General features: G+C 32.7%; 3 protein-coding genes across 9 annotated transcripts; 2 read left to right on the top strand and 1 right to left on the bottom strand.

Annotated features, from left to right (window-relative positions):
* Positions 1–429: 429 nt before the first annotated feature.
* Positions 430–3,418, top strand: LOC108816950 (omega-amidase, chloroplastic). Of its 3 annotated transcripts, none has more exons than XM_056990573.1 (10): positions 430–721; positions 802–918; positions 1,113–1,337; positions 1,408–1,501; positions 2,319–2,393; positions 2,516–2,594; positions 2,694–2,709; positions 2,850–2,930; positions 3,006–3,088; positions 3,180–3,418. In XM_056990573.1, exons 1-10 carry the CDS (start codon positions 467–469, stop codon positions 3,253–3,255), a joined length of 1,101 nt encoding a protein of 366 aa, XP_056846553.1. In that variant the 5' UTR covers positions 430–466; the 3' UTR covers positions 3,256–3,418. The 3 variants fall into 3 exon arrangements, 2 of the variants coding, with proteins under 2 accessions (XP_056846553.1, XP_056846554.1); XM_056990574.1 differs by having other exon boundaries at positions 585–721; positions 792–918; XR_008936628.1 differs by lacking the exon at positions 3,180–3,418 and having other exon boundaries at positions 2,694–2,930; positions 3,006–3,074.
* Positions 3,419–9,445: 6,027 nt separating this feature from the next.
* Positions 9,446–10,983, top strand: LOC108816949 (protein BIG GRAIN 1-like D). Its single transcript, XM_018589519.2, has one exon. It carries the CDS (start codon positions 9,777–9,779, stop codon positions 10,827–10,829), a length of 1,053 nt encoding a protein of 350 aa, XP_018445021.1. The 5' UTR covers positions 9,446–9,776; the 3' UTR covers positions 10,830–10,983.
* A 3,868-nt stretch (positions 10,984–14,851) lies between these two features.
* On the bottom strand, positions 14,852–18,703 carry LOC108816947 (mechanosensitive ion channel protein 10). 5 transcript variants are annotated; one of them, XM_018589515.2, is made up of 8 exons: positions 18,609–18,673; positions 18,446–18,518; positions 18,272–18,333; positions 16,617–17,998; positions 16,050–16,173; positions 15,676–15,969; positions 15,391–15,593; positions 14,852–15,297 (listed from the first exon to the last, which is right to left on the bottom strand). In XM_018589515.2, the coding sequence occupies exons 4-8, from the start codon at positions 17,981–17,983 to the stop codon at positions 15,051–15,053; spliced, it is 2,235 nt and encodes a 744-aa protein (XP_018445017.1). In that variant the 5' UTR covers positions 17,984–17,998; positions 18,272–18,333; positions 18,446–18,518; positions 18,609–18,673; the 3' UTR covers positions 14,852–15,050. The 5 variants fall into 5 exon arrangements, with proteins under 5 accessions (XP_018445017.1, XP_018445018.1, XP_018445020.1 ...); XM_018589516.2 differs by lacking the exon at positions 18,446–18,518 and having other exon boundaries at positions 18,609–18,703; XM_018589518.2 differs by lacking the exon at positions 18,446–18,518 and having other exon boundaries at positions 18,268–18,333; positions 18,609–18,627.
* Positions 18,704–18,759: the final 56 nt, after the last annotated feature.

The following is an 18,759-nucleotide window of genomic DNA, read 5'->3' as shown; positions in this document are numbered from 1 at the left end:
TTTGCTCGCTTCTCACTGAGCTTGGAGTAGCTCTACCGCGTGCACCCACTGTTTACTGCGATAATGTTGGTGCCACTTACCTATGTGCCAATCCCGTGTTTCATTCTCGTATGAAACATATCGCGCTCGACTATCACTTCGTTCGGAATCTGATTCAGTCACTCTCTCTCCGTGTGACTCATGTATCCACCCATGATCAGCTTGCTGATGGCTTCACTAAACCACTCCCAAGGACTCAGTTTCAGACATTACGAGACAAGATTGGTGTCACCAAGGTTCCACCATCTTGTGGGGGCGTGTTAAGGAAATAGACAAGAGTAGAGGGCTCAATATGTAAATACATAATTCTATAGTTTTTACCCTACTTATAATACCGTATATATACTCTGTACATGTTTAATAAAAGAATACATTCAACGTAATCTTCATAGTAATCATTATCATCATCCAATCCAAGCAGCTGACCATGAAGTCAGCAGTTTCATCGTCACTCCTTAAGTTGAAGAATCTGTTAAACCCTAATCCTCGTCCTAGCTTAACCTCCCTCACATCTGTTATCCTCCCTAAATTGTCACTGAGTTCGATCTCCAATCACACCGCCTTTAAACTCCTCCCATCTTCGGCAGCAACCTCATGTCTAAGAAGATCCATCTCCTCTTTCAAACCCGAACTAGCCAGAGTTCCCTCTGCTCTTACCCTCCCGCAGCCTCCGTTCACCAAAGTCTGCTCCTCTTTTTTCTTAATTGCTTTTATGTTATCGATTAATTTCGTGATTTTTGATTGATCTTTAGTTAATTGTAGTTCAAAATCGGAGTGTGTCAGCTATCTGTGACGGGTGACAAAAAGAGGAACATCTCTCACACGAAGAACGCCATCGAAGAAGCTGTTTCCAAGGGAGCTAAGCTTCTTCTCTTACCCGTCAGTTTCCCTCCAACATTCAATTTTTTTAACGTTTGCTCGTGAAATTTGATTTTGATTTTGCCTGAAAAAAGTAAAAACTTTTTTGACTTTTTATTGTACTGTAGTAAATGACAAGTGTAAGCATAGTTTTGATCCTCTTCTCAACCAGGTTTCAAAAATTACTCCAAAAGGAATTTTTTTTATTGTTTCAGGAAATGTGGAACACTCCCTATGCCAGAGGTAGTTTCCGAGCTTTTGCGGAAGACATTGATGCAGGTGGTGATGCTTCTCCTTCAACCGCAATGCTCTCTGATGTTTCTAAACGTCTCGGGATTACCATCGTTGGTGGCTCTATACCTGAAAAATCCGGGGGTCGTTTCTACAATACTTGCTGTGTCTTTGGTTCCCATGGAGAGCTATTAGCTAAGCATCGAAAGGTTTGTTTGGTTTTTTTTCCGAGATTAAGCTAAGCATTTTTGTTCTTGAGCTTTCGTTTTGTGCCGGCAGATACATTTATTTGACATAGACATTCCCGGGAAGATTACTTACATGGAATCCAGAACTTTTACTGCTGGAGAGACACCAACAGTGGTTGACACAGGTTTCACTCTGCTTCTCCCATTTATTTTGCCAGGCTATCCGGTGAACTAGGGGAATTTTCAAAAATACCACTTTCAAGGTACCATTATTCATCTTTACCACCACTAAAAACACATTTTCAATAATACCTTATTTATTAAAATGGTAAAGACTCTTATATCTTTATTTTTATATGTTTTTCAAAATTCTAATCTCAAATTCTAATTCCTAAACCTCCAATTCTAAACCCTAAACCCAAAAATCTTCAACTCTAAACCCTAAACCCTAAACTATATACCCTAAATTCAATATCCTAAACCCTAAATCCTAAAGTCTAAACTATAAACCCTAAATCCTTAACTCTAAACCCTAAATCTTAAACTCTAAACCTTAAACTATATACCTTAAACCCTAAAACATCAAATCTAAACCCTAAATCCTAAACCTTTAAATCTAGACCCTTCATTAAAAGTAGTGGTAAAAGTGGTTAGTGTAAACATGAAAAGTGGTACTATGAAAATGGTATTTTTGGCAATTTCTCGGTGAACTATCATGTAATCTTAGATAAACATATCTAAAAATAGAATCGGCTTAGGATTTGGTATCCTCTTGGCCTACTGTTCATGAATGATCATGGAGAGAAGAACTTGTTCACCAATAATATTAATACGCATTCACGGCTTTGGCAACGATTTTGACTATGGAAAATTTTCTTTATTGACTAATGGGATCACTGTAGGACCATTCACATCACTTCTCATTTATGTAGTTGTTAAGAGATAATCTCCAATGCGTTTTTTTGCAGCGCTTGAGAAAAATGGTTTTGTTGGTTGTTGCAGATGTGGGGCGTATTGGAATAGGCATCTGCTATGACATCAGGTTCCAGGAGTTAGCTATGATGTATGCTGCAAGAGGTGAGTCTTCATATTACATATGAGTTATCCAAATGCACTATTTACTTCTTCTTTTTTTTTCAGGTCCATTAGCTTCTTAAAGAACATGATAATCTGACATGTTTCTTCTGATAACACTACAGGGGCTCATTTGCTATGCTACCCAGGAGCATTTAACATGACAACTGGGCCGCTGCACTGGGAATTACTACAAAGGGCAAGGTACACAAATTCACAATCTGCTACTACTTCTCGAAACTTGCTTGGCTTTACATTGAGTAATTCACAAGGCTCAATTGATCTGTTTTTCTCCCATTTCAGGGCTACGGATAATCAGGTAAATGAACCGAGTTAAAATACTTGTATTGATAGCTCAATGATAAAGTTTTGAGAGATTTCTTGATTAATTAAAATCTAAAACATACATTTCTCTTCCGAGTTAAAAACTACTAGTACTATGTATGCAACTTTGTCCAGTTATATGTGGCAACATGCTCAACTGCCAGAGATTACGGATCTTGCTACGTTGCTTGGGGCCACTCTACACTCGTCGGGCCTGTAAGTCACTAAACCTTTTGCCGTGTTAGTTCATTGATAAGTAATGAAAGCTTTTACTTGTAAACGTTTTGACAGTTTGGAGAAATTCTAGCGACGACTGAGCATGAGGAAGCAATTATCATAGCAGAAATTGATTACTCTTTCCTTGATCAACGAAGGTAGTCACGAGATTACACCGTAACTTTCTTGCTTTTTTTTTGTTTCTGTTTTGGATCCTGTTACTGAATGATGGTTTTTACCATCTCTTAGGTCAAATCTTCCGTTGAATAAACAGCGCCGAGGAGATCTCTACCAGCTTGTAGACATACAACGTCTGAACAAATAAATTAATGCAGCATAAGAGTTGTACATGTTGAGATGTTGTCTTTAGAAGTTTTGTTTACTTGCAACTTCTTGGCCGGTCATTCTCTGCAACTTTGCAGAGATTAAATAAATAAACAAACCTGATCATGGCGTTTAAATTGAACAGAGTAAATACTTTTATATCATCTTCACCCACTTGGCATCTCGACTATTTTTGGTGAGCTTGTATCGACTGTTTATAAAAACTTCAGTAATCTCTTCTAAGTTGTTGTCAACTTTATCATAACATAACACAATTAACTAATATGTATTGCAAGTTTGTAAATGTTATTGAAGTAAAGACCGGGTTCTTTGGTTAAACTGAATTGGTTTCCGTTCGCTGGTTCAGTTTATCTATTTCTTATTTAGTACATATCATCTATACTATTATTTGAAAAGTAAATTTGCTTATGTGTCATGCTTTCCATGATTTTAGCTAATTTTGCTTATTTGTCATGTTTTCCATAATTTTAGGTAATTTTATTTATTTATTATATGCTTAATTTATTATAATTAATAGTTTTGCTTATTTTTAATAATTTTAATTAAACATGTGATTTAAGATAATCACAATATTATAACATCTTATTTAGTATATATCATCTTATTTATAATTATTTTTGATATCTGCTGGTTGATTCTTATTTTGATGTTTTTAAGTAAAATTTTAAGTAATTTTGCTTATTTGTCATATTTTCCAATAGTTTAGGTAATTTTGCTTATTTATCATATGCTTAATAAATATAATTAATAATTTTACTTATTTTATATTTTAATTACACATGTGGTAAATTTGCTTAGTTGTCATGTATTCCATGATTTTAGGTAATTTTGATTATTTGTCATGTTTTCCATAGTTTTAGGTAATTTTATTTATTTATTATATGCTTAATTTATTATAATTAATAGTTTTGCTTATTTTTAATAATTTTAATTAAACATGTGATTTAAGATAATCACAATATTATAACATCTTATTTAGTATATATCATCTTATTTATAATTATTTTTGATATCTGCTGGTTGATTCTTATTTTGATGTTTTAAAGTAAAATTTTAAGTAATTTTGCTTATTTGTCATATTTTCCAATAGTTTAGGTAATTTTGCTTATTTATCATATGCTTAATAAATATAATTAATAATTTTACTTATTTTATATTTTAATTAAACATGTGATTTAAGACAATCACAATATTAAATCATCTTATTTATGATTAATTAACTTTTGGATATATATTGGTTGATTCTCATTTTGGTGTTTTCTGATTAAAGGCTCATTTTTGGTATATGTTTCAGATTGATACTAAATATTAATTGATACAAGAGATGTATATTTGGTGCATCCAGATTTTATATTGTTGGTTCATTATTTCATTATCCGTAAGTGATTAACTGTAAAATATAATAGTTGACTTTACTTATCATAATAATAATATATAAGTGCTAACATAAGGAAAATTATCTACGATGCAGAATCTATTTTATTATTTAAACCCACTCTATTACCAACTCTATATATATATTATTTTAGTTTTCCTGATTTAATATATTTCCCATAATTTTAGATTTAAACATAGTTTATGTTTAACTAGGTGTTTTGCCCGCATTTGCGGGCTTAATAGTTTTAAAAAATTATAAATAAATATACTATAAATTGAAAAACCTTAAAATAAAATTATTCTCACGTTTTTGAAATGTTTTTTATAATTAACTAAATCTTAATTTTTATATTCAATATCTTTTATTTTAATAAAATATCTTTTGTTACATAACATAAACTTAAAATATCCATATATACATAAATTATATTTATTTTTAAATATATGATGCAAAATATTTTAGATAATATAATATAGAATCTTTTAATTAATGTTGAATACCAAACTAATGAATTTTTTAAATTTATGGGTAATTATATATTAACAAATATAACTTAATTATTTATTAAGAATAATAAAGGATTTTAACGCTCTAAATTTAAATGTGAGCGCAAAAAAATTATTATAAGAATTATTTTAAAATAACAACACAATATATACATATTATCTTATTTTAAAACATTATTAATATATATTCATTTTAGCTATATAATAAGTTCACAAATAATAGTAAAGATATAGATAAATTGTTCTATATCTTATTTTTTAATCTTTATAACATAAATAATTATTTTAATATAACAAAAAATATATAAGTTAAACTATTTTATTAAAAAGGTAATCGAATTAAATAAATTTGTTTTTAATTATATATAAAAATTTATTAAAAATACTATCGACATTATTAGCTACTCTAACGTTTAACGTGGAGCTCTATAGTAAAAAGTCATTTTGCAAAACATAAAACCACCTAAATGTTGTGCGCATGTGCGGGTAATATATATGTTTCCAAGATAACTACGAGGCATATGTCAAAACCACCCAAATCTTGGTTTTTTTTCTTTTTTTGGAAAAAGGGGCATAATCTTGCTCAATTGTTTATTATGTTTAATAATCGAATATAGAATGGATTAATCTTATTACTCAGCATCATGATTTCAATAGAATTCAAAATCTTTTTTTCTTTTCTCTTTATCTTTTCTTTTTTGTGCCATGAAGATGCAAAAAAATAGAAAACATAATACAGCACATGAATTATACCTTTAAACATAATTTAAGAAAGGCATGACACGAAGTTGATCAAACGATTAGATAGTTACCTTCATCTTATTAGTCGTATATATCCTTTCTTCTTTCTATTGTCTTTTAATACCACTTCTCCATACTACTTTTTTCCTTCTGTAACTGTCTCTATCTTACTTATTACCCATAATCATAGTAATACATAAATTTTACGATAACCTAAAATAATGAAAAGGAAAACTGAGTGAGATGATTTTCAATAAAGAAAACCCCTTTTTGTGCTATGAATATGTGAACAAAAATTCAAAATTAGAATGCATGAACTACCTACAATTACAAACAAACATATAATAACTTAAGCAAGAGACTTTTTTCGAGAAAATAACTTAAGCAAGAGATGACACAAAGTTGATCAGACTATGCTCTTTCAGAAAAAAAGAAACTGATCGTTTCCTTTTTCTTTTTTATTGTCAGTCTAGTACCTCTTCTTCCTCCATCTTACTTATCAGCCAAAGACACAGTCATAATAAATTGTACGGAAACCTTAAATAATAAAACCTATATAGAAAACCTGAGCGAGATGATCATCAATAAAGAAACCAAAATTAATATATACTAATATAGATATATATATATATATGTTATTATATTATTTTAAAATAATTATATTGAATAAATTTGGTTTAAATATTCATTAAGGGTAACATAGACTTTAACCACTCCAACTTTTAACGTGGGAGCTCCGTTGCGAAAAATCACTTCGCAAATAATAGTATAGATTATAGTCTTAGTAAATAATTTTAGTGATTTAACTGTATCATTATCTTGAGAATAACTAAAAATATTATAACGATAGTATCATATTTAAATTTATATTATATTTACTTTAGTAATATTAAAATATCATCTATATGTTTATATTATATTTTATTTAGTAATATTGACCCGACTCTATATATATATATACATCTCACATAACATAATATAAATCATCTCTTGTAAGATAAACATTTTAGGACAATAAAAATTACTCATTGTTATAATTTTGAAAAATTGGCAAAGAATTCAAAAATCTTTATAATATTATTTACAAAGTAATTTTTTGCTATCATGATAAAAATTAGAGCATTTAAAATATTTATTACCCTTAATAAATAATTAGATTAGTTAATAGTATATAATTATCCATAAATTAAAAAAAAAGAATTTCATTAATAATTTGCATCATAATATTTTAAAATATATATAAATATCTGTATATAGTTTTTATGTATATATATGAATGTTTTCACTTTTTATGTAATGAAGATATTATATTAAAATAAAGCACTTTATCTTATATAAAGGATAATATGTATTTAACAATTCAAAAGCATGAAAATAATGTATGCTAATGGGTTTTTGAAGATTTATTCTAATGATATTTAGTATTTATAAATTTTTGAAATTTTTTAAGCCCGCAAGTGCGGGCAAAACACCTAGTTGTATTGTATATAAACAGTTTTGATTGTAAGCGATAAGATTAACATATCAATATACATTTTTTTTATCTAACAAACTTTATCTCTTCAAAAGTAGATATTTATTCATTCGTTTCAAACAATTTAAAAAAAAAAAAATCGTATGCAAGTGGACAAAGAAAAGAGATTTGAAAATGATATTACGTAAAACTATATCAGGCTCTGCTTGATTTTTAGATGATCCCTTGTTGAATGATAAAAATGACCAGACGACATAATGCAGTTAGAGCTTATTAAGACATTCACAGAGTGTTCTCGTCTTTAGAGGGAGTCACGTGGTCCATCGTCCCCCTACACCATCTCTGTGAAAGAACAAGTGCCGTACGCGTGCGGTGAGGAGGCCCGCACGTGCGAGGGTCCCATATGTAGGAGAAGAGAATACACACAACAATGCTTCACGTGACAGTGTAGGACCTCACACAGACACATTTGAGAGCTTCACCGCGTGAATGAATCTTTCTCTTTTTCTGGGTGTCAGCTCTTATTGTCTCCCCCCTGAACAGCTGCATCTCTGACTCCCCCCGTGCACCTTTAGCTCCTATTTTTATCGCACACATCCCTAAAACTAGTCAAGAATCTAGATAGTTAGTTGTATCCATTTCAAGGTTCATTTCCATTTCATATGGAAAATTATTCTTTCGGGATCAGGATTAATAAATCTATACGGTATATATTTTCTTTGTGATACTGATACGAGATAACTGCAAGAGATGGCAAGATGATATCACATTTGCGTAGAACCATCTTTTGTCTCGATGGATTTTTACCAACGATAACACTAGAATCAAACAACAAGTCATTTTTTTGTATGAAGTTTCCTGTTTTTGTACTATTATTTAAAGTGTCTTTTGGTATTATTCTATCTTTTGTACAAGTATATATGGTCCAGGTTTAAGTAGTATTTACAGGGGACTCTTGGAGACTGGGTATGAGAATTGAGATGTAAAATGGAAACATCGGCCGAAGTGTGACAAAGAAGTGTAATAGGAACAAGAAAACATAAGTGTTGATGAAATGAGGAACAGTGAAGGAACAAGAAAGGAAGGAAGCATGTGAGACCTGAAAAAGACGCAAAACAAGCGCAGATCCTTGACCTCTCCTTGTCGAGCCAACCCAATGGGCAAATGTGGGTGCAAGAGAGGCTTTGCTTAAAGTTGTACATATTATATAATATGACCATTTAATTAATCAAGTGTTAGTTTCTTGATTATAATTACAACCTTTTCCAAAACCAATCAACGCTCGAGAGATCTGTCTGGGCAACTTGAGACAATCCGTTAAGGTGGGTAACGGAGCAAGCACTTGTCGATTTTCATGTACTTAATACTCGGATTGATTTGTTTAAGTAATTTGATTTAATATTTATATTTGATTTATTTGAAATAAGTACTTGTTATATCAAGTATTTGGAAAAGAAATCAGTACTTCCTATTGCAAATTACTTTATTCAATTTTTTACTTGTCAAAAGCTAGTAATTATTTGTAGAATATTTGATTGCTTCTAGGTATTTTAAATCAAAATACACGAGATTAGTATTTTTTTTTATGGGAAGGAACCAAGTAATAACAACAAGCTTTGCTCAAAAAAAAAAAGCAATAACAACAAGCAATATGTAATTTTAGTAGGTAACAAGTATTTCCAAACGAATAACAAGTATTTTTTAAAAACAAATAATGGATAACATGTAACAGGTGAAGTAAAAAGGCAATAAAAGGAGATCAATATTAAAAAGTGATTAAAAACCATAATGATGCTTGTTATTTGATTTTTACTTATACGTAATAAATTTTTCTTGACTTGTTCATCGATTTGCCAATACAAGTCCTTGATCTTTTAAGGCAAGTATGAAAAAAGAATTAAAACATATCATGCTCTAGTCATTGGTATTGTATACGCTTACATTTTGAATTCATATTTTTGTGAAAGTGGGTGATTGTACTTTCTTACATTGCAAACCACAACTGAATCCAGTTTACAAACTTCATTAGAGAGAATACTAATGCTGGTTTAAGATCCGTTAGTCTATTAGGAAACATTCAGACCAATTCGACACAGGAGGAACTAATCAGTTTAGAGAAAATGACACGAAACGAAGGTACATGCATACATAAAAAGAAAAAGAAAAAAACTGAAGAAGGCACTTGTGTGGTGTCCATCTGGTGAGTATACAAGTAAATCAGCACGCGCCGAGATCGCAGCTTCTATATAAAGTCATCTCACGCCCACCTCTTTCTCTCATTCGTCGTCTTCCTCTACAAGTCCCGAGAAACAGTTAAAACACATTAAATCTCCTTCTCCTTTTGTCTCTTCTTCTTCTTCAAAAATTCCCTCTTTTTTTGTCGAGTTTCTAAGAAACGAATCATGCATAGATCCAGAAACCCGTCATTCTCCTCCACTCTCCTCGACGAAATCTACAATTCCACCGATCCCAAACCCCACAAAACCCAATCTTTTGCCGGCTCTGTCCATCACACTGCCAAGAAACAGAGCATCAGCGCAACTAGGCCGGTTCCTGACCGGAAAATCCACCGAGATCGGTTCTTCGGCTCCGTGTCGTCTTCCTCGGATTCCAGCTCCAGTATCTTCTCATCTTCCGACACCGAACCATCACACCCTAAGAAGACATTTTCTTCAAGACCGTTATGTTTCGGCCCATCTAAGACAACAACAACAAAACAGAGAAAAACAGAGGATAATACTCTGTTTCGCCAAAACAGAGCATTCCGAGTTTCAGACGTCTACGATGAGAAGCGTGAGGATACTAGAAGTACCAGAAGATCTGCGAAGAAGAGCTCGAGTAGTAATCAGAAAAAGCCTAAAACTCCAGCTTCGCCTGGAGTAAGAATCGTTAACTTCATCAACTCGTTATTCAGCAACAAACAATCAACGGCGGTGAAGAGTTATCCAAGGAAGACGAGCTACGACGATTCTGAATTCGTTAGGAAGCCAACTGATTATTATTACCATGCATCGACAACGTGTTCTTCAGCATCTTCCTTCTCCAGGTCTTGTCTGAACAGAAGCTCCGAGAAATCATCTGACCGTATGGTCAAGCGAAGCGTTCGGTTTTCTCCGGTTAACGTGATCGTCCCCGAGAGCAGATCCTACGTCGAAGATTATCTCAGCAACGGGTACGTAAGAAAGTCGGTGAAGAAGGATGCGGAAGATGGAGGGAGGAGGTCAGTGGAGGAGATTGCGAGAGAGTTTCTGCGAGATTATCACAAGAATCATCATGACAACGGTTTGAGCAAGATTAATGCCTTCGAGGATTATGAAGAAGATGATGATGATGATTTAGCAAGTGATTCGAGTTCGGATTTGTTTGAACTGGATCTAGTTGGAACTCATCATCACAATCTGTACGGGGATGAACTTCCTGTGTATGAAACCACTTTTGCTGGTTTGATCTTGTGAAGCTTTCTTTTTAATAACTTTCTCCCTTAATTAGGTTATCGTATTATAAGTTCTAATTCCATGTGATCTCCACATCTGTGTTTGATTTTGTAATTATAGTGTCGTGTTATAAATTTTGTGTTTATAAAAATTTGATCCATTACTTAAGTCTTTAACCTTTACTTGATTCATTAACTATTAAAAATAAAATATTTAGAGAATAAATATCATCAGATACATTAACTATTTCATGTTTTCTACCAGACAAATTTTTTTAGAGCTCGATGTAGCTCAATCTTCATTGTTAGGTTATAGGGGAAGGATTTGGGTATGGTCACCCTTCCATGCTGAATGTAACATGTTGGTATGGGCTATGAAAACGGCTTTACAGGTTAAATATACTCCAACAAATATCAAACGAAAAAAAAAAATAATAATAATATATATATATCAAACGAATAACCGCTGTAAAATATAGAATACTAGGTGTTTTGCCCGCATATGCGGACATAATCGTTTTACTAATAATTGTTAATATATATATTATAATTTAAACATCATGATAATTTATTCTTTGTATTGTTAATCATTTTAGTTTTTTTTTGTAAACTATCATTTTAGTTTTTTCGATTTTTATTTCGGTCTACGTCTTTTTAACACAAATGAAATCTATAAAACTATGAGACTGTAAGAGCATAATTACATATCAAATATTTCACACAATAAAGAACTAAAACACACATAATCCAAGTAAGAACAAAATAAATAAAAATTAAATAAAAACTAAAGTTCAATGATAATTTAGAAGATTAAAAAACGAATTGAGATAATGACAATATTTCATTGGTTTACTTGATAAATATATACATTGACTTATCTCAATATATCATAAGTTTACTTTTAATAAAAGAAAAATAGATAACGATAGTTTTATTATTAAATTTAAGTTATGGTTAATTATATAATGATAAATCTTATTATTCATTAAAAATATATCTATTTTAGCCGTTTTAGAAAATAAACCATTAAACACATGTTCATAACATGATTACTTAGACAACTCTCTAAACTTAATATTAAAATATATTTTTTTTATAGATCAAACAGTAATAATTAAAACATACACGTGTACCGAAGTAATTCATAATACCTAATTCATAATTACAAAGTCCATGTAACAAAACCGATTTGCTCCTAATCTTTCAAACTCAAAGAAAGAAGAAAAATATAGAACTCCAACTAAAAAAAAATATCAAAAGTACAAAAATATAGATGTCAAAAACTATAATAATCGAGACAATTTGGAATGAATGAAAAAAATGAAACTATAGATTTAAAACATCTTACATCATATGAAAATAAGAATTGGTCCTAACTTGTTTAAAATAATTATAATTGTAATTCCAATTAGAAAATTTGAAATAGTTATATTATTTAAATTAATAAAATTAATGATTTAATAAAAAAACTAATAATAATATGACAAATAAACAAAATTAGCTAAACTCAAAGAATAAATCTAAATTAATAAATTGATGATTTAATAAAAAAAACTAATAATAATATGACAAATAAGCAAAATTAGCTGAACTCAAGGAGAATGTGAAAAATCAGCAAAATCACTTCATAAATAATAATAGCTATATTATTTAAATTAATAAATTAATGATTTAAGCTAAAAACAAATAAGAATATTGTGAAAGTTAAAATAATTATAATCATAAATCCAATGAGAAATTTTGAAATATTTATATTATTTAAATTAATAAATTAATTAGGAAGTTCGAAATATTTATATTATTTAAATTAATAAATTGATGATTTAATCTAAAAACTAATAAGCATATGACAAATAAACAGATATTAGCTAAAATCAAAGAATATTATATAAATGAATAAATTGATGATTTAATCAAAAAAACTAATAAGAATATGATAAATAATAAATTAAGTAAAATCAAGGAGAATGTGACAAATCAGCAAAATCACTTCATAAGTAATAGTATAGATCGGCAATGATATTGTCGAGACTCGAGAGGTATCCGTTACGTGCAAAGTAAAATGCTTTGTGTGATAATTGATTAAAATGGTTGAAGATCCCAAAGGAAACACAAAAATCAAGCTACCAACTTTCTCTTTTTCGATCTAACTATCACATGCTTTAGATCCAAATTTTCATGAATGCGAACACTTTATATATGAACTGAGTTTTTCATCTCTATATGTACATTTAAATTCTGTAAGAAAAACTCGTAGATTAAGGTGTGAAAGGGAAATTTAGAACATGCATAATGTATGTAGCAGCAGAACCGTGACTGATACTTAATGTTCAATAAAATCAAATAAACATGCTGCTTCACTAGCAATTGTTTCATGTAGAATGTACGTTTATTTTTTTTAAGTCAATGACTTCGAAATTTTTTAAAACAGTAATGTCCCATAGAATTTTAGTTTTCTAGAAAACGTTCTAATTCTATATTGTTTGGATAGATATATATATATAGCTCAGCTTCGAATATATTTTTTTGTTAAAAAAAAAGAAGCACACGCATATACATACACATGTGAAAGTGGTTGGTGTGTATAAAGAAAGAGAGGGAGAATCGAGAAATTCGATATCCAAGTGAGAAGCAAAGGGTGATTGAGCGGATCGTGAATATATTAAAGTTTTATAAAATTGCAAAAAGAAAATAAAATTAAAGAAAGTGTAGTTTTAAAATAAAGTGAAAGGATTTGTAGAGATGGATGAACATGAAGTACTGATGCTTCCATGGGAACAGAGAAAGTGGGGAGAGAGCTTTTGCTTTACTTCTCTTTTTCACTTTGATCATCTTAAAGAAAGTTTCGATTACAATCTTTCTCATTACTTCTTTCAACAATCAATTTATTTTTTACATAACGCAAATATATATCACACGCACGGTCGCACGTAGACATGGACCATTCTCAGTCCATGTCAAGTCATTTTAATTTATTTTGGTTTTACAACTTTTTTTTTATTGAGGAACTTGATTATATAAGACTAAAACTATTATAAAATTATCATTGATATTGTTATATGGGTGAGTTACCAAGATATATATAAAACATATGCTTGTTTTTATAAAATTACAAATGCTAACTTTGTCATATACAATACAACTAGTCAAACAAACAAAATAGTTTGATGAGTATATATAACGGCGTATTTTTATTCAATGCGGCGGATTAAATTATTCCGCCAAGAACGCTTATTTCTTGTTGCCAAATCAACAACTAAGGATAGTTAACGAAGTAAATTATCGAATCAAAGATCGTGAAATGTATTTGCATACAACAATACTCCCACTCACTCCTAATTAATGATTGCACATAATACGTAATGAATTTAAGTAAATTACATTGTATTGAGATCATTGAATGATGGATACGTTAATTATAGGCCTTAATTATACACAGACGCGCATATTGCATTGGTACCACATGCATGCGACACGTAGAGAATATTAATGCCCTTCTTGTCTAGTTTGAGCATGTCCAGCGGTTCAGAACAATATTCCATCCGTTCTCCAAAATAAGTTTTTGTAGATTTTTTTCTTGTTTCACAAAAATAGATTTTTTATATTATTAGATTATTTTTATAATATTTCTAAGAAACATAATTTTAAATATTAAAAAAAATTGTATCTGAATCGATTAAATATATTTGGTTTGATAGTTATTGGAATGTATATAGCATAATAAGTAAATAATAGTGAGCATTATGATTAATTAGTTATGAGTTTATAGTTTTGGATCAACCAACCTTACATTTAATAGAATAATTAAACGAAGAGCCATTAAACAAAAAAAAAAACAAAGTGAATAGCACGATATGCATGTATGACCAAAGCTCTGTGTCGTCCCTTTGAGCATGAAATGAAGTTCAAAAGATCACATGACTAATCAATACTACTTAATACGTAACCAGAAATCATGCAAATAAGACTCTACATGCATGTAATATAGTAATCTGAACTTATATTGAAACTAATAAAACAGATTCTTATCATCATCTACTGAAATATCAGACCAATGTGATTCCCGAGGTCTTATATGTTAAAATATGGGGAACTGACTTGGGTCGGTTTAGGAGTTTTGGAATATTGATTTCATCTTCTACTCTAAAAAGTCTAAGATAAAACAGAGTACTGCAACATTTGATAATAATCTCTTAAAAAACGGTTTAGTAAAAAAAGTAAAAAACCAAACCAGTTTTCTACTCTAATTTTTGTCGAGCTTGGTGAGAAGGACTTGTTGAGGAAGGAGAGTGTAATCGATGTGAAGATCCTCCAACATTTTCTTAATCGCCAAAGACTGCTCGGTTCTTCTGATATTCCTCTCTCTGTATTCCTGAAACGTGATGGTGTGGTTGCTGTATAGAGCCATCTTCAGCTTGTTCATGTTCTCTATCTCCTTAACCACCACCGTGTGTATCGGTGACCAATGCTGCGGGTTCTGCTCCAAGTACCTGATTTGTTTCCACACACCAAACCCAAATAACTCTTTCAAGATTTGATCTAAAACTAATCCCACAAGAAGAGTTTCAAATGATACTACTTACTCAGCGATTCTTTCTTTGAGATGTGCAATCTTAGAGACTGGTGTTGAAAATGCGATAGAGAACTCCACAGTTTCTCCCATATCTGGACTTCTGAAGTAGTTGCTTATCGGTTTCGTGGCCAAAACACTGTTCGGATAATACACTTTCTCGTTGTCGAGTTTCAAGAACACCGTCGTTAACAGATTCATTTCTTCAACCAGCATCTGTAAATAAACTTCAACCATGTAACAAAGCTAAACGTATAATATATTGAATGAAACGGATCTTCGGTGGAGAGTTTTTTACCGGGACACCGTCGACAACGCAGCGATCACCGACATCAAAAGGATGCATGACGAAGACAAACACAATGGACTCAAAGAGGTTCTTGCAAGTGCTTCCGATTATAAAAGCAAGAGCAACGAGTTGAGTGGAGAAGAACAGCAAAACTTTGGTCGTTGCTACTTCTAGTAGCAGCAGCCAAATGACGATCGTAATAACGATCAAGATCGCTGTCACGAGTTTGTTTAACTGCTTAACCGCTGTTTTTGTGTCGTTTAAGGAATGTGCTAGAGCTTTCCTGCTAGTGTACACCTTAACCTGATCAAAATAGCAAACACAACAAAAAGTGGTTAACATCAAGAAAACAAAGAGCATGAACGTGTTTTGAGGAGACTTACCACCCATTCTGTGAAAGCTTTTCTGGTGATTCTCCCGGTCTCAGCAGCACCGTCAAACAAAGGGAACACGAGATCAACCTCTTCTTTAATCATGAACCTAAGCAGGTCTTCTTCCTCTATGTAGCTGAGACAACAAACCAAGACAAGAGATTATCATTACAGAATACACAAGAATTAGGCCTAGGATTTTTTGTCCAAACTGGACACGCCGAACCGAAACCATTAGGCTCAGTTAGTTCGGTTAGAAGTTTGGTTCGATTCGGTAGGTTTTAGAAAAAAAATTCGGTTTTCGGTACAGTTTTCGTTTATAAAATAATACTATAAATTGACCAAAATTTTGAACCGAACTAACCGAAATTAACAGAATTTTTCAGGAAATTTAACAAAATTAAACCAAAATCTAATAGAAAATCAAAAGCTTTGGTAGTATTTTCAAAAGCCAAACTAACTGTATACCGAACCAAATTTTATTACAGGTTAATTTGGTAAAATTTATGTTGAACCGAACCACCCAAACCCGCAGGTATAAGAGTTAAAAAGCATTAGGAACATTGTTGTTATTCTCACCTGCAGAGAGGCTGAGCGACATTTCTAAAGACATGGTAAGCAGCAGCCAAAGCCTCCATCTCACTAGTAATCTCTCCTTTCTCAGCCTGCTCTTTCCCATCACCGTAAGCCGTCTCATCCAACGTGTCAGAGATCGTAGAGAGACCAGAAGTCCTAACGGCTTCGACAAGAACCCTCATATTCCACGCAGATACTTTCTCACGCTTCATCCTATGAACTTTCCCCATGTCAATCACTTTCTTCCCTTTAACCGTTCCTTTCTTCCCCACGCTGGTGAAACTCAAATGCCCCGTGCTCGGCTCCCGCCCGACCCTCTCCGCCTCCTCCATAAGCGGAGGACCGGAGAGCGTCTGGAGCACGTACTGGTGGAAAACAGATTCTTGAATCCTGTCGAAGAAGTTAACCACGTTGAAGTTCGCCGCCAGGATTTTAAGCAAGAGCGTTTTCACCAGCCAGAGGAAGGCTCCCGTGAGGAGGGAGATGAGAGTCCGTGTTATAGCGGTGAGGATCTTCGTGGCTGTAGAGGATCGATGCACGTCGCGGTTGAAGAGAAACACCCAAGCCACGAGGACCAAGCTGAGCCATATGAAGACTTGCACGCTCTTCTTCAACCCGTGCACAAAGTAGAGCACTTTCCTCCTCAGGAGAAAGTTGGTCTCGATGAGGAAGACGACGAGGTGCATGAACCAGTTCGTCACCAGCATCCCGCTGAACGTGACCATCACGAGCACGCACCATTTCCACACTTCTAGCCCCCACATGGTGTAGGTTTTGAGGACGTCGATGGTTAAGCTAGCGACCAGGGAGCTTAACACCGCTATAAAGAAAGCTAGCTCTATCAACGTCAGTGGGGTCACTCTTCTCCGCATCTCTTTGCTGAGCTTCACCTTCTTGTAGATCTCTTCGTCTTCGTCTTTCTCCACCTCGGCTGCTTTGCTCGGCGTTGCTGAACCGGCGCTCCTTGTTGATTTGTTGTTCGGAGAACCTCTGCTAATGGAAATAACAGCACCGAGCGGCTCCTTAACTTCCCCCTCTAGGTTAGTTGCGTCTACGGGGGTAGATGGTTCGACAAACCGGGACTTGGGTTTGGAGTAAACCGATCTAGCAAAAGATCTCCTCTGAGTTAAACCTTCGCTGCTCGGGTGGTTTGGAGGAGCTCTAGGAGGCTTGTTAGGGCTACCAATAAGCTGCTTGGAGGTTTCAGGAGAGGAGCTCTTGTTGGTGTTGGTGGACACTGCTTTCTCGGTCTCTGGTGAATCCATCTTAAAAGAAACTCTTGATGGTTCCTCGCCGGAAACATTGATGACAACTTCTCTTCCTCCATTCGTACTCTTCCTTTCTGCTATTCCATTGCTACTAGCATCCATTTGACAACAGTGGCTCTGAATCTCAGGAAAAAGAGTACTATTTGTTAACAAACAAAAAAGACCTTATGGACAAAAGGTAAAAGAAACTATATGGCTCTTGTTCTTAGTTTTTTGAGAAATTTTATGGAGTCTAAACCTAAACCTTTTAGGCAGAGATGAGTAAACTTCTTCTTTTTAGATGAGATGAGTAAACTTTCCCAAGAAGCAAATAAAAATATGCCCAAAGAAAAAACAACAGAATTTTTTAAAGAGTAAACAGTTAAACATGGGGAAAACGAGGTTACCTACCACTAGTGAGGTACAATGAATTCTTCTGTGAGTACAATCAGCTCATTCTTGAGAAGAAGACCCTGAAAAGAGCAAAATATAAACGGAGATCTTAGGGAAGATTAGTCTACACCACGGCCACGTTTAAAAGAGAATAATTCAAACATTTGGTAAAAAGGGTGAGATAATAATGACCTAAAAAAGGAAGAAGCCAATAATAGCAGCTGATAAGGAGAGGCGGTGGGAAAAGTTTGGCTGAGAAAAATGGCTTGAACCCAGAGGCCAGCCAAAACGAAAAGCTAAATATATAAATAAAAAGGAGAGACCAAAGAGAAAGAGGGGTTTGAGAAGATCTTACATGAACACAACACTCAGGCGGGTCCAAAAGAGTGAGATATCTCAATACTTTTTCAAAGCCTAATAAATAAGCTTTTCCTAAAGATGCTAACCTGGTCAGAGTAGTAGTTAACCACCATTTAATGGTAAAGTATTTACAATTAATGCTAATA

The sequence above is a fragment of the Raphanus sativus genome, chromosome 7, assembly GCF_000801105.2.
Source record: "Raphanus sativus cultivar WK10039 chromosome 7, ASM80110v3, whole genome shotgun sequence".
Classification (NCBI taxonomy): Eukaryota; Viridiplantae; Streptophyta; class Magnoliopsida; order Brassicales; family Brassicaceae; genus Raphanus; species Raphanus sativus.
Note: the sequence above shows the minus strand (reverse complement) of the source record. Positions and strands in the feature narration are given on the sequence as shown.

Coding starts and splice junctions, on each gene's coding strand:
- LOC108816950 (XM_056990573.1), top strand. CDS start 467: ATGAAGTCAGCAGTTTCATCGTCACTCCTTAAGTTGAAGAATCTGTTA. Junction 919..1,112: donor CTAAGCTTCTTCTCTTACCC/GTCAGTTTCCCT, acceptor TTATTGTTTCAG/GAAATGTGGAACACTCCCTA. Junction 3,089..3,179: donor TCTTTCCTTGATCAACGAAG/GTAGTCACGAGA, acceptor ACCATCTCTTAG/GTCAAATCTTCCGTTGAATA.
- LOC108816949 (XM_018589519.2), top strand. CDS start 9,777: ATGCATAGATCCAGAAACCCGTCATTCTCCTCCACTCTCCTCGACGAA.
- LOC108816947 (XM_018589516.2), bottom strand. CDS start 17,983: ATGGATGCTAGTAGCAATGGAATAGCAGAAAGGAAGAGTACGAATGGA. Junction 15,970..16,049: donor AAGCTTTCACAGAATGGGTG/GTAAGTCTCCTC, acceptor TATTTTGATCAG/GTTAAGGTGTACACTAGCAG. Junction 15,298..15,390: donor CTCAAAGAAAGAATCGCTGA/GTAAGTAGTATC, acceptor GAAACAAATCAG/GTACTTGGAGCAGAACCCGC.